Source organism: Scyliorhinus canicula, chromosome 18 (genome assembly GCF_902713615.1).
Source record: "Scyliorhinus canicula chromosome 18, sScyCan1.1, whole genome shotgun sequence".
NCBI classification, from domain to species: domain Eukaryota; kingdom Metazoa; phylum Chordata; class Chondrichthyes; order Carcharhiniformes; family Scyliorhinidae; genus Scyliorhinus; species Scyliorhinus canicula.
The window spans coordinates 104,747,202-104,761,866 of NC_052163.1; the positions used below are offsets into that span (position 1 = coordinate 104,747,202).

The 14,665-nt window shown below is 48.2% G+C and overlaps 1 protein-coding gene across 4 annotated transcripts in view; it reads left to right on the forward strand.

The window, feature by feature from the left end:
* nfic (nuclear factor I/C) overlaps positions 1-14,665 on the forward strand; it is a 550,936-nt gene that overhangs the window by 442,297 nt on the left and 93,974 nt on the right. For 3 of the 4 annotated variants that reach the window (XM_038778311.1, XM_038778312.1, XM_038778309.1), the window contains one exon: positions 11,130-11,210. In XM_038778311.1, the coding sequence (XP_038634239.1) occupies positions 11,130-11,210 (81 nt within the window). Of the gene's footprint in view, positions 1-11,129; positions 11,216-14,665 lie in introns of all 4 variants that reach the window. The other variant, XM_038778310.1, reaches the window with a different exon arrangement.

Consider the following 14,665-nt stretch of genomic DNA (forward strand, 5'->3'; position numbering starts at 1 on the left):
AGAGCCATTTTTGGTGAAGTCTAATACTTGTAAATATCCATGGCTGATAATCACAAAATCTTCCCAGGACATCACTGCATTGTGTGTGTAAATATAGCCATTTAAACGCTTGTCAAATTAAATAATTAAACAAAGGACATGATCTACACGCAAGGAAACAGAGTCCCGTAGCGAACGCTTTTAACCAGGTGTTTCAAGGCACTCGGAGCTCCAAGAAACACCATGCTATTGAGCTCCCATTTGGGTAGATACAGGGCCTCAGCGGGGAACACCTCCACGAGGCCAAACGTGGTCCCACTATTTGCACTGAGGAGCTCCGCTCGCACGATCCCCTCAGTGCAGAAGACGATCAAGATGCCGTTTTAAAATGGCATCCCGATCACTCAATCTCTCAAAGTGACCCCCTAAAATCTCCCATACCCCAACTTACCTATAAGGGGTCCTCAGCGCGCCTTGCGCAGAGTACCCTCAGGCCCGATCCGCAGGGAAAAATGTCAGCTTGGCACCTTGGAAGTGCCAATCTGTCACCGTGGCAGTGCCCCTGCCAACCGACAGCATCACCTCGGCAGTGCCAGGCTGACACCCAGGTGGTCCTGCTAGGGTGCCCACCCTGCCCAGAGGGGAAGTACCTGGAGACCTCCAATCCCCTGGCAGATCCCCACGAGTGCCATTACGTCTGATCCACGTTTGTGGAGACTAGCACGGAACAGCGGTCGCCCGAGAGCTCCAATGCAAGGGGGTTAGATCCCATCACCTTGGGTAGATCGTGGGAGTGCATATTAGAGTGAGACTAGCTGTCTCACAATAATATGCAGAATTGCCGAAAAGTGATCCACCCACAATTGACGGGATTCACATTGCAATGTCTTGTGAGATCACATTAGACCTCGCAAAGCGTGGCGAGCCAGGTAGATCTTGAAAGAGGGATCTCCCGGCATCTACCAGTCACGTTGTGCCACGCTGCCTTTCGGGCGTAACGCGGCCAATAGATCGTGCACAAAGAATTTATAAATCAATAAGCATAACTGTGCTTAGACTGTGCAGGGAGTAAAGACGATCAGGAACAAAACGCTTCCAGGCTGCTTTTAACATGCAATTTTAAAGCGCAATTTGCAGTAACGAGGAGCAACTGACAGATAGTGACAAATGCACAGGTATCTCCTATTTAATAAATGGGATTTTGTGACAGTTTGGTAAAATAGATTTCTCCTTCAAGTCCATAAAAATACGGGACTTTTCATTTAAATTCATAGCTTTGCAGATTGCACATGCTTAAGCAGAAGAAAAATTACCACATTGGTTGCTGTGCAGCAAATTGGCTTTAAGATTTTCATCTCACTTTCATTGAGGTGGCTGGGCTCTGTAGTTGTTATATGCATTGCTGTGTTTCAGATCCTTATTTGACTCTATTTCAAATTGAAGTATTCAAATTTCACACATAAATTGCTGAATCTAAATACTGCACAAATCTTCCAAAATCTAATTGGTTTATCCAATCTAACAAAGTGTCGGCTTTGACAGAATGGAGCACTCTTCCCTCTGAGTCAGCAGACCAAGGGTTTGAACCTCACACTACAGTGGGGAGCACATAGATGGACTGAGAGAGTACTGTCCCATAATACCCAGGATGCCCACACAGGTGGTTTAAACAATGGAATGGCAGTATTTGAAAAAGAGCAAAGGAGTGCTCCTGGCTTTTTGGCAAATTATATTTATCCCTCTGTAAACATGGATAAAAGCGGGTAGTAAGGGCGGAACTTATAGGCAGGTGGAGGAACGGGTGCTGGGGGGGGGGGGGATGTCGGCGATTAACCCCCCCCCCCCAGTGATTGTTGGTGTGGGGAGCCCCAATGATTGTCAGTGGGGTGGCAGGCGATTGTCGGTGGGGTGGTCCGGGGGAGGGAATCATCAATATCTCCAAGGGGACAAAGGGGTGCTGCGATCGTGGGGAGTTGATGTTCAAATCTGATCGAGGTGTCCTTTAAACATGACACCCCAATCTCTGTGGAGCCGGGTGCTGGCTCTATCAGACCCTGCCCTGCCAGTGTAATGTCGTAAACCATGACCATTAATTTTTTTCTTTAAGGAGGCTTCAGATCTGGAGTGAAAACCGGTTTGTGCAATTGAAGAGCTACATTGCAGTGTTCAGTCTGAGCCTGACACTTTGACAACCCTATGTTAAGATTCCAACCGGATTATCTGGTCATTATCACATTGCTGTTTATAGGATCTTGTCGAGTCCAAATGGCTGCCACAGTTTCCTACATAACAACAGTGACTACACGTCAGAAGCGCTCCAATGGCAGTAAAGCACTCAGGACTTCCTGAAGTTACAAAAGGCTCCATATATACTTTTGGTCTTCCGTTTTCCCACTGGGACCATTCTGAAACAAAATAAATAACATTAAAAGTTAGGAGGCCATAATGAATATCCACATAGTCAACAACCCTTACTATTCTGCATGTAAGTTTAATAAATAAATAATAACATTACATTTCAAAACAACCCATTTCTTTACGTGAGAACATCTGAGGTCCATGCCTTCAAAGAACGGACAGAACAAAAATATTCTAAATTTATTTTGCCCGCAATATGTGGTTAAAAATTTAAGCAGTGAACAGTTTGGCTGTGATTCTTGGTAAACACTTTTGACTTAAAGACTCAACTTGAATGTACTGAATAATTTACATTACAAATCTCATAAATGGGCATGGTAATCATCTGAAAAGGGCAATATTTACCTAGGCAGTGACTGATTTAAATAATTTATTATGACTCATGCTTTATTTATGAAACACTTATATATTGCTAGTGTCCATTCCTAAGTCTGTAAGTTGGTGAGGGAAAAATAGGAGTGAGCCTAAGCGTCTGTGCATTCTTTTCAATTTTCTGTTTCTACTTGAAGTGGCCAATTTGTTTATCAAAAGGAGACCATATTTAATACAAAAGTAAAAGTAAACAAGATAACCATTTAATTAGTCACAAGATCTCAACTGAAGGAAGAGGCTGCCCAATATACTTAGTTTCCAAAGGCTTTTTTTGCTGAAAAATGCCTCATTTGGATGGAAAGATTCTTCTGGGATTGTTTGCCAATGGCGGCATATTAATGGACAGTGAAAGAGCATGACGATAAAGCATGGGGGGAAAAGGGCAGGAGAAATCACCTCCTTCTCGGAGTCCTGCAAGCACGGGTCTTCCGGCCGGCTTGTACTTCTCAGCAAACGGACTGGAGCTTGGACTCCTCACTGATTTTCAGGCAGTTCCTCAGTGATTGTTGAGCCTCCATTAACAAGAGATTTGGAGTTGAAATTAACTGCGACCCTGGGTCCGAACGGCACTGAGATATACACAGCAGTTGCAAAGCTGCAACTGTCTTTAAAACACAGACGGATGGGGAGGAAGACAAATCTGGGAAGCTGCTGGCTGCCTTCAATGGGTGGCTGGACTGGTTCGAGTTTGTCTTTTAGGAGAAAAGCTGAACAAGTGGAGCTGCCGGACACGATGAAGACGAAAGAAGTGTCAGGATTTTTTCAGAACTGCTTAAGTACTGTCATTATAGCTTCAAAACTAGAAGTATAGTGGAAACCCTGGGTGGGATTCTCTCACCCCAGGGCCGGTCCGGAGAACCGCTGGGCGCCGGTCGGGGGCCACTCTACAGGGCCCCCACGGAGACTCTGTGCCCAAAATGGGCCGAGTGGCCACACAAAAAAAAGGCAAGTCCCACCGGCGCCATTCACACCTGCTCTTACCCGGCGGGACCTCGGCGTGCATGCATCTGGGGGCAGCCTGGTGGGGGGGAGGGGGTTCCAACCCCGGGGAGGGGGGGCTCCGCTGTGGCCTGGCCCGCGATCGGGGCCGACCGACTGGCGGGCCAGCCTCTCGGGCTGGGGGCCTCTTTTGGGGGCCACTTTTGCTCCGCGCCGGCCCCTGTAGTCCTACGCCGTGTTTTTTTTTTAAGTAATTTTTATTCAAATTTTCACAAAATATCAGTAACAGAAAATACTAAGAACAGAAAGAAACCCCCCCCCCGGTTGCTGCTGCTGCTGGCCTTTTTCTATCGTTCTGCCAGGAAATCTAGGAATGGTTGCCAACTCCTGAAGAACCCCTGCACTGATCCCCTTAGGGCAAATTTCACCCTCTCCAATTTAATAAACCCCGCCATATCGTTGATCCAGGCCTCCACGCTTGGGGGCCTCGCATCCTTCCACTGAAGAAGAAGCCTCCGCCGGGCTACTAGGGACGCAAAGGCCAGAATGCTGGCCTCTTTTGCCTCCTGCACTCCCGGCTCCTCTGCAACCCCAAATATTGCGAGCCCCCAGCCCGGTTTGACCCTGGATCCTACCACCCTCGACACCGTCCTTGCTACGCCCTTCCAAAATTCACCCAGCGCTGGGCATGCCCAGAACATACGGGCATGGTTTGCTGGGCTCCCTGAGCACCTAATACACCTGTCATCGCTCCCAAAGAACCGGCTCATCCTTGTCCCGGTCATGTGAGCCCTATGCAGCACCTTAAACTGTATGAGGCTAAGCATCGCACAAGAAGAGGAGGAGTTCGCCCATCCTAGGGCGTCCGCCCACGTCCCTCCTCAATCTCCTCACTTAGCTCCTCCTCCCATTTACCCTTCAGCTCCTCCACCGAGGCCTCGTCCACCTCCTGCATCACTTGGTACGTTGCCGAGATCTTCCCCTCTCACAAGGCTGGTGGAGATCAACTCCCCCCCTAACCACCGCCTTCAGCGCCTCCCAGACCGTCCCCACTCGGACCTCCCCATTGTCATTGGCCTCCAAGTACCTCTCGATACATCCTCGAACGCGCCCGCCCACCTCCTCGTCCGCCAGCAGCCCCACCTCCAAGCGCCAAAGCGGGCGCTGGTCTCTCTCCTCCCCCAGCTCGAGGTCACCAAGTCGGGGCATAGTCCGAAATGGCTATCACCGAATACTCAGCATCCTCCACCCTAGCAATCAGCACCCTACTCAGAATGAAAAAATCAATCCGGGAATAGACCTTATGCACATGGGAGAAGTATGAAAATTCCCTGGCCCACGGCCTCGCAAACCTCCATAGATCCACCCCTCCCATCTGGTCCATAAACCCCCTCAACACCTTAGCAGCCGTTGGCCTCCTACCCGTCCTGGACCTGGATCGATCCAGTGCCGGATCCAGCACCGTGTTGAAATCCCCCCCCCCCCATTATCAGGCCCCCCGCCTCCAAATCTGGATTCCGGCCCAACATGCACCGCATGAAATCCCCATCGTCCCAATTCGGGGCGTATACATTGACCAGCACCACCCGCTCCCCCTGCAGCTTGCCGCTTGCCATCACATACCTCCCGCCGCTGTCTGCCACCACATTCAACGCCTCAAACGACACCCTCTTCCCCACCAGGATCGCCACCCCCCGATTTTTTGCATCCACTTGGCCTACCCATCCCTTCCTCAATCTAACCTGATCCGCCACCTTCAGGTGCGTCTCCTGAAGCATGGCCACATCCGCCTTCAGCCCCTTCAGGTGCGCAAACACGTGGGCCCGTTTGACCGGCCCATTCAGTCCCCTCACATTCCACGTTATCAGCCGGATCAGGGGGCTACCTGCCCCCCTCCCCCGTCGACTAGCCATTACCCTTCCTCAGTCCACCACGTGCCCACGCCCCCCGCTGAGCCCGTTCCTCACGGCGACAGACCCCCATCCCGACCCCCTCTACGTGCTCCAGCTCCATCTCGGCCATTCCAGCAGCAACCCGGTACCCCCCCCCCCCCCCACCCCCCCACAAACCTCCCCACCCCCTCCCAAGCTAGGGCCCCTTCTAGCTGCGTAACCCCTTCCATTGTACTTCCGTAAGTCAGCCAACTCCTGCTGATCCCGGCTGCTCCCGCCACCCCAATGACCCTCCCCAGTGCAACACAACCGCCGGGCCACCCCCCCCAGTGCCGGCCCCGCCCACTGCTCCTCCAGCGCGGGAGAGAAGCCCATGCTTCCATCCTGAACCCCCCCCCCCCCCCCCCCCGACCCAACACGTGGGAAAAGATGGGCACATGACCCATCAGGACCACGAACCACTCCCAAACTCTCAACCAGTGAAAAAAAACCAGACATGACAAAACGGCCAAGTAAACAGATAACAGTCCCAAAAAAGCGAAAAAGCAGAACAGCAAAAAGAAATCATCAAATAGAACCGATAAAAGCGAAAGGATACCAAGGAGGACAAAGCCTCCGGGCTGTGTACACCGTTCCCCAGCCCCCAGTCCTCAGTTCAAGTCCAGCTTCTCTGCCTGGACGAAAGCCCAGGTCCCCCCGGAGAGTCAAAGTAGAGCTGGCGGTCTTTATAAATGACCCAGAGGCGTGCCGGCTGTAACAGGCCAAACTTGACCCCCTTCTTGTGGAGCACTGCCTTCGTCCAATTAAAACCAGCCCTTCTCTTTGCCACCTCCGCACTCCAGTCCTGGTAGATCCTGATCTCCGCATTCTCCCACTTACTACTCCTCTCCTTTGCCCATCTCAGCACACACTCACGGTCGACGAAGCGGTGAAAACGGACCAGCACCGCCCGAGGCGGCTCGTTTGGCCTGGGTTTCCTCAGCAGCACCCGATGGGCACCCTCCAGCTCCAAGGATCCCTGGAACGACCCCGCGCCCATTAGCGAGTTCATAATCACATAGGCCCCCAAATCCGAACCTTCCAGCCCTTCTGGGAGGCCTAGAATCCGCAGTTTCTTTGGACGGGCGCGGTTCTCCATCTCCTCCATCCTCGCTGACCATTTCTTGTGGAGCGCCTTGTGCGACTCCACCTTCGCTGCCAGGCCCAGGAGTTCGTCCTCGCTCTCCGAGGCCTTTTGCCGAAGCTCTCGGATCTCCGCACCCTGAGCCGTCTGGGTCGCCATGAGCTTGTCCAGGGAGGCCTTAAGCGGTTCCAGGATCTCTGCCTTCAACTCCCTGAAGGAGCGCTGAAGCAGCTCCTGCTGCTCCCGCGCCCACTGCTGCCACGCTGCTGATTCCCCGCCCGTCGCCATCTTGCCTTTCCTGCCTCGCACCTTTCTCTGCTCCAAAGCCAATTTTTTGACCTCTCCGCTCCTGGTCCAGGCAATCCACCGGCGGAGAATCTTAGAGGAAGTGTTCCCACACGGGGAAAAGTCCAACCAGTACCGCTACGGGCCCTTAAAAGAGCCCAAAAGACCGTAAATAGCGGGAGCTACCGAGCATGCGGCTTAGCTCCGCATCACCGCAATCAGAAGTCCAGTCCTACGCCATGTTGCATCACTCCAGTGCCATGCTGGCCCCCTGTTGGGGTCAGAATTTCTGCTCCGCCATCGAGAAACGCGACGCCGTCATAAACGCCGTCAACACTTAGCCCCAGGATCAGAGAATCCTGCCCCCTGGTTCAGTGGGAAAGAGGTTGTCACCACATTTTGTGACTGTCGAGTCAGAATGGCTCCAGTGAAATTCCAGGTTGACACTTTGACAAACCTATGTTAAGATTCCAACCAGATTATCTGGTCATTATCACATTGCTGTTTATAGGATCTTGTCGATTCCGAATGGCTGCCACAGTTTCCTACATTGCCACCATCCAAGAGTCCATTTTATTTTGGTAAATTGTTAATTCCATGCGCTTTTTAAAAAAAAAGTAAAGTGTCCATCTTCCTAATACTTGGAGTGACTGAGGCAAGCTAGGTAACATTTATTCTTGGTATTCTCATTTACATTGGCCAAAAAGATAATTTTGGTAAAATAGGGAATGGTGTCTGGAGGATTGAGATAGATCGTGAGTGAAATCTGATTATATCAATATTGGAAGCCCAAATTCTTCTGATGGTGGTAGGTAAAATACATGCTATGAATGTTGCAAGTCATCACTTCAGAAGACCAATCAACCTTGAAAGCTTGAATGAACAATCTTTGATTTAGGTGTTTCCAGTGACTTATTCAACAAACTGGGAAACATCATATTGAAATTTCAGCTCGATTCAATTTATATCCTTAGGACTTGTCACATCAGCAAGGCAACTTTATTGGACAGTAACAAGTCCTTAGCTTGTATACTGCTAGATTTGTCAGAATAGTAAATGGACAAGCAAACACAAACAATGACATTGCAATTTTACAAATGTTCCACAATTAGCTATCTGTCAAATAAGTTGTTAACTAAGCTTAACTGCCCTGTGAGCAAACAATCCCTGAATATTGATCTATGTCGTAATTTGTTATAACCCATCCATGGGGTTTCTGCAGCTGTGAAACACTTTTCAAAAATGATTGGGACCACAAACTTTAAATGTATCTGTTAAACTCTTGTTTTAAAAACTCACATAAAACCCTGAAGGAACTTGGAGGCTGCCCCTCCAATACCCGGCCAGCCACATTGAAGCCCAATGGTGAATGGGTTTTGAAAGAGTTAAAATGAGGCCCAGTGTCTAAGTTCTGGACCTTATTGCTTCAAAACAAGCTCTGCAAGTTCGCACAACGTTCAGCACCATTCATGACTCCTCAGATCCTGAAGCAGTGCATGTCCAAATGCAGTAAGATATCCTGGCTGGACTGGCAAGTAACATTTACACCAAACAAATGCCAGGCAATGACCATCTCCAATAATAGAGAATCTAACTAGCGTTCCTTGACATTCAGTGGCATTACCATTGCTGAATCCCCCACTACCAACATCCTGGGGGTTGCCATTGACCAAAAACTGAACTAGACTAGCCATATAAATACTGTGGCTACCAGAACAGGTCGAAGACTAGGACTCCTGTGGCATGTAACTCGCCTCCTGACTCCCCAAAGCCTGTCCACCATTTACAAGGCACAAGTCAGGAGTATGATGCAATATTCTCCACTTGCCTGGATAAATGCAGCTTGACACCATCCAGGACAAAGCATCCTGATTTAATGGCACCCCTTCCACAAACATTCAATCCCTCCACCACTGATGAACAGTGTGTACCATCTACAAGAGGCACGGCAGGAACTCACAGGATTCATTAGCCAGCACCTTCCAAACCCAGTACCGTCTAGCAGTACAAGAGCAGCAGATACCGGGGAACACCACCACCTGAGAGTTCTCCTCCAAACCACTCACCATCCTGGGTGGAATTGTCCCAAAAAATTTCTAAGTGTGTTCTCCGGTATGAAATGAGGGGCTGAATTCTTCCACCCGCCCTTCGCCAGATTGCCACGGGCGGGATGCAGTCCATTGACCGCGGGCGGGAATTTCTGGTCTCCGGGTGGGCATGGCCGGAGAATCCTGCCTGAGGTGTGACTCCCGATGGGTGATTGGATGCGACCCAGATTGCAGTCCACCCACACTTAGAAATCTTTTTGGATAAGGGTGAATTTCACTGAAGGACCCAAAGACCAGCCAAAGCCCTCCCCCCTTTCAAGCCCCCTCCCCCTTCAGGCCACACCCCTTGGCTGGCATGGCACTGCCAGGTTGACACTGCAAGGGAGCTATAGGGCAGTGCCAGGGCACTATCTAGCCATGTTCCTAACTGCCAGTCTTGGAACATAATAGTTCTTTTGGATAAATCAGACAAAACCATCTCTTTGGTACATCATTCACAGTCTTTTGGGAAGAGAATTTATGCCATGAATGCCACATGGTGCTCAAAATAAATGCCACATGGAACCTTTTTGAAGTAAAGTCATTTTCTTTTGAAATGTCCAAGCAGATAAATGGTTAACAGTTTCATCTTTATTTAAAAAAAAGAATAAATGTAGAGTACCCAACTACTTTTTTCCAATTAAGGGGCAATTTAGCGTGGCCAATCCACCTACCCTGCCAATCTTTGGGTTGTGGGGGCGAAAACCACGCAAACACGGGGAGAATGTGCAAACTCCACACGGACACTGACCCAGAGCCGGGATCGAACCTGGGACCTCGGCGCCATGAGACAGCAGTAATAAGCACTGCGCCACCGTGCTGCCCAATTTCATCTTTATTGACAGTTGCATACAACTTAGAACTGACTATCAGCTTCTCTGTCACAAAAGTCTGCTTGATTTGAAACCAGGCGATAATAGGAAACAACATTTCAGTGGACAAAACTACAGACATTAACACTTATTTCCTTGGTCTTAAAGGTTACTTTACCTTTATTAGTTTCCTTTCCTTCTTCCAGTCTGCCTGCTTCCTTCCTTCAAAATTTTATACATAGCTGAGAACAAATTGTTGTCAAGAAATTACTGCTTTTTCGCAGCTACTTTGCTCATTAAACATTTCACTTTGAGAATTTGTAGTAAAATCTTTGACCCTGAAACTTTGTGTAGGATTTCTCCCAATCCCCTGTTGTAATTTTGATGGCAAATGAATGGAACCGTATGGAAATTCTATTCATGGTGTTTTTAACCTGGTTATAGCATCTGGGGATTCTACTAATTGGGCAACGTGGGTGAACTCCTGTGGAATTTTAAGGCCTTTATATTTTTATGACTGTCAGTGAGGAGATACAGAACAATACTTCATTTCAAAAGAATTCCATAAAACAGCTCAAGCCTGTTTTGTTTTAAAAGCTGTAATCAATTGTATTTATGTTGCACCTTTCATTAGAAAATGACACAAACACTTCACACAGGTGTAATAATAAAAACGGAGAGAGCCTGAAAGAGAGCTGGAGAGATCCAGGGGTCTAGAGCGTGAAGCTTAGAAAGCTGAAGGCCAAGCTGCCCGTAGCGGAGCAAAGAACCAGGCGTAAAACAGGCCTTGTTTGATGGGAGAGAATTGAGCCGAGGTTTGTACAGTGTAGGACGTGGGCAGTAAATCTTTGGGTGAGCCAAGTCATGCAGAGAGTGGATGGCAGGGCAGAACGGTCAGCATCAGAAGAGTTGAGTCTGGAGCTGACAAATGGCATGGATGATGGCTTCGGCAATAGGTGGACTGATGTAGGAATAGAAGCAGGGGAGGGCTTATAGAGGTGGCCATAAGCAGTGTTTATGATGGAGAGGACAGGGAGTGAAAAGTTCAGCTCTTTAAATGTTTACAATGTGGATAGTTTCCAAATATATATCTTTGTTTGTGTAAATAAATGCAGTTCAATTATTCCTTTATGCCCAAATATCTTCAATAAAGCAGTGTAGCCCATCTTAATGCATTATTGTGGATCTATCCATTGCTCCTAACATTGTTATTTCATTTCAGCCTACACGACTCCTGGCACCCCCCCAGCTAATCGTTCCTTTGTGGGAATAGGACCAAGAGATCCTGGCAGCCTTTATCAGCCACAGGTATCGTAGCAGGTCTACTTTCATTGACAGTTTTATGCAATTAGTTAGTCTCCCTTTCACAGGTAGATCATTTCAGCTTTGAAAACATCGTTGAAAATCATGGTACACTGTTTATTTCAAGAAAATGCTCTGATCGAAGAATTATTCTCTGCTCTGTCCACGTGGGTCTTCAGAGAATAGATGCGTTTTTCTTGGCCCGCTATATTCCTAGCCGATATTTTATTATCTGTTTGCTATTGTAAAAAATACCTTGTAAGTGTTAATTCAGTGTATTGGGTGTATAAGTGATCACAGTGGCGCAGGCCACAGAGGACACGTCATAAATCATTTCAAGAACCTGATTCCGCCATGTGAAAATGTAACCAGGTGTTTTTAAGCAGGATTTGGTAAACTGTGTGAACCCATAGAAAAACTCACTTCACAGCTTGTCTGAATAGTTTACTTGAAGTTACGTACTTTATACGAAACCCGTTTGTAAGCCTAGCAAGTCACTTTTCAATATCTTGCCTCATCATCAGAAACCGGAATACTATGACAAACGTTTTGCAACATTGATTAAAATAACATCTGAAACCATCTACACAGCATGTATTTAAGGGTAATATCACAGAGGATCGCTTCCAGTATGGAGCTTCCCTAGATGAAAACATAGTTTAGAGCTGGCCCTTTAATGTTATATCCTATCCACTACTTGTTACAGCTGCCATACCCTGGGTCTATGCTGCAGTCAAACTTTATGACAAAAACAAAGGGTGGGATTCTCGATCCGCCAGCTGCGTGTTTCACGGTCGCGCGTCGTTCGCTGGCAGCGGGATTTTATCTTCCCACCGATTGTCAATGGGAGGGATTTCGCATTGAAACCACCCCACGCTGTCCGGAAACCCGCGAACAGTGGTGCGCTGATGGCAGGAAAAGTGAATGGCAATGCCTGGAGAATTCCGGCCAAAATCTGGCAAAGTGACCTCTTCATCTAGACTTTGGGCACGATCTACCCAAATGGGGGAAGACTCCCGCAGCGCGAGATTAGCTGGGTGTTTCCCAGTGCTCGGGGCACCGAGAAACACCCTTCTACCTAATGCCCATCTAGGTAGATCTGGGGCATCAGCAGGGAACTCTCCGACGGGCCGCACTGAACCCTATTTTCTGCACTGAGGAGCTCTGCTCACCGGAACTCCTCAATGCAGCGGACGTATGGCATCCTGATCTCTCGAGTCCCCTACATGGTCCCCGACCCCCCCACCAGAGGGCATGCACCCGGGGTCCTCCCATCCCCTTGGAAACCCCACAAATGTCATTGCATCTGGTTCCCATTTGTGGAGACCAGTACTGAACAGTGCTAGCAAGGCGTGGGAGTTAGATCTTGAACTCGCGGTCTCACTCTAATATGCAGATTTGCCAGAAAATGATCCTGTCCACAATGGGCAGAATTCACATCCACGATGTGTTGCGAGATCGCGTTAGTTCTCGCAAGGTGTGGCAAGCCGGGTAGATCCCACAAGTGGGACTTCCTGGCATCTACCGGTTGCATTGTGCCACACCACATCATGCTGCTTTTCAGGCGCAATGCGACCAGTCGATCCCGCCCTATAAATACACGCTGTGTACTATCAGACATAAAGTTCCTCATGAATGATATGAATACAGCGTAATATATCTTGGGCACATTTCTAAGGTGGTATGGTGCCATCTTATCACATTTTATTTCAATTCTAATTGTTTAGCAATCCAACATTTGAAAACTAAAAATCTTTCAGGAGATGGAAACATAGATTAACCAGTGAACCCACCAAGCTGTGTATGTAGGTGCAAGTGTGCGTCAGAAAGAGAGATGTTCCTGAATAACTACCAACCTTTCTCTAAAGAAATTGAAATGGATCCAGTGGAAGTATGGACGTTGGGATCCCACTCACTTGCAATGATGTGAAGGGTAGGTCGTGCCTCACAAACCTTATTGAGTTCTTTGAGAAGGTGACCAAACAGGTGGATGAGGGTAAAGCAGTTGATGTGGTGTATATGGATTTCAGTAAAGCGTTTGATAAGGTTCCCCACAGTCGGCTATTGCAGAAAATATGGAGGCATGGGATTCAGGGTGATTTAGCAGTTTGGATCAGAAATTGGCTAGCTGGAAGAAGACAAAGGGTGGTGGTTGATGGGAAATGTTCAGACTGGTGTCCAGTTACTAGTGGTGTACCACAAGGATCTGTTTTGGGGCCACTGCTGTTTGTCATTTTTATAAATGACCTGGAGGAGGGCGTAGAAGGATGGGTGAGTAAATTTGCAGATGACACTAAAGTCGGTGGAGTTGTGGACGGTGCGGAAGGATGTTACAAGTTACAGAGGGACATAGATAAGCTGCAGAGCTGGGCTGACAGGTGGCAAATGGAGTTTAATGCAGAAAAGTGTGAGGTGATTCATTTTGGAAGAAATAACAGGAAGACAGTACAGGGATAAGGGTAAGATTCTTGGTAGTGTGGATGAGCAGAGAGATCTCGGTGTCCATGTACATAGATCCCTGAAAGTTGCCACCCAGGTTGATAGGGTTAAGAAGGCGTACGGTGTGTTAGCTTTTATTGGTAGAGGGATTGAGTTTCGGAGCCATGAGGTCATGTTGCAGCTGTTCTAAACTCTTGTGTGGCCGCATTTGGAGTATTGCGTGCAATTCTGGTCGCCGCATTATAGGAAGGATGTGGAAGCATTGAAAAGGGTGCAGAGGAGATTTACCATAATGTTGCCTGGTATGGAGGGAAGATCTTATGAGGGAAGGCTCAGGGACTTGAGGCTGTTTTCGTTAGAGAGAAGAAGGTTAAGAGGTGACTTAATTGAGGCATACAAGATGATCAGAGGATTAGATAGGATGGACAGTGAGAGCCTTTTTCCTCGGATGGTAATGTCTAGCATGAGGGGACATAGCTTTAAATTGAGGGGAGATAGATAAAGGACAGATGTCAGAGGTAGGTTTTTTACTCAGAGAGTAGTCAGGGCGTGGAATGCCCTGCCTGCAACAGTAGTGGACTCGCCAACACTAAGGACATTCAGATGGTCATTGGATAGATATATGGATGATAAGGGAATAGATGGGCTTTAGAGTGGTTTCTCAGGTCGGTGCAACATCGAGGGCCGAAGGGCCTGTACTGCGCTGTAATGTTCTATGTGAGACAGAGAATAGCCTGGGATCACTTATTACGAAGGCTTGCAAATGAAAGTGTGTAGAATTAGAGTTTGTGGACTTGTACCAGGAGTTTTTAAAAATTCATTAACAGGATGTGGGCATTGCTGGTTGGGGCAGCATTTATTTCCCATCCCTAACTGACTCCATTTCAGAGTGAACCGCATTTCTGTGGATCTGGAGTCATCTGGAGGACCCACAAGGATGGCAGATTTTCTTCCCTAAATGACCATTAGTGAACTAGATGCGTTTTTACAATTCAGGTCTCACCATCTGCCGTGGTA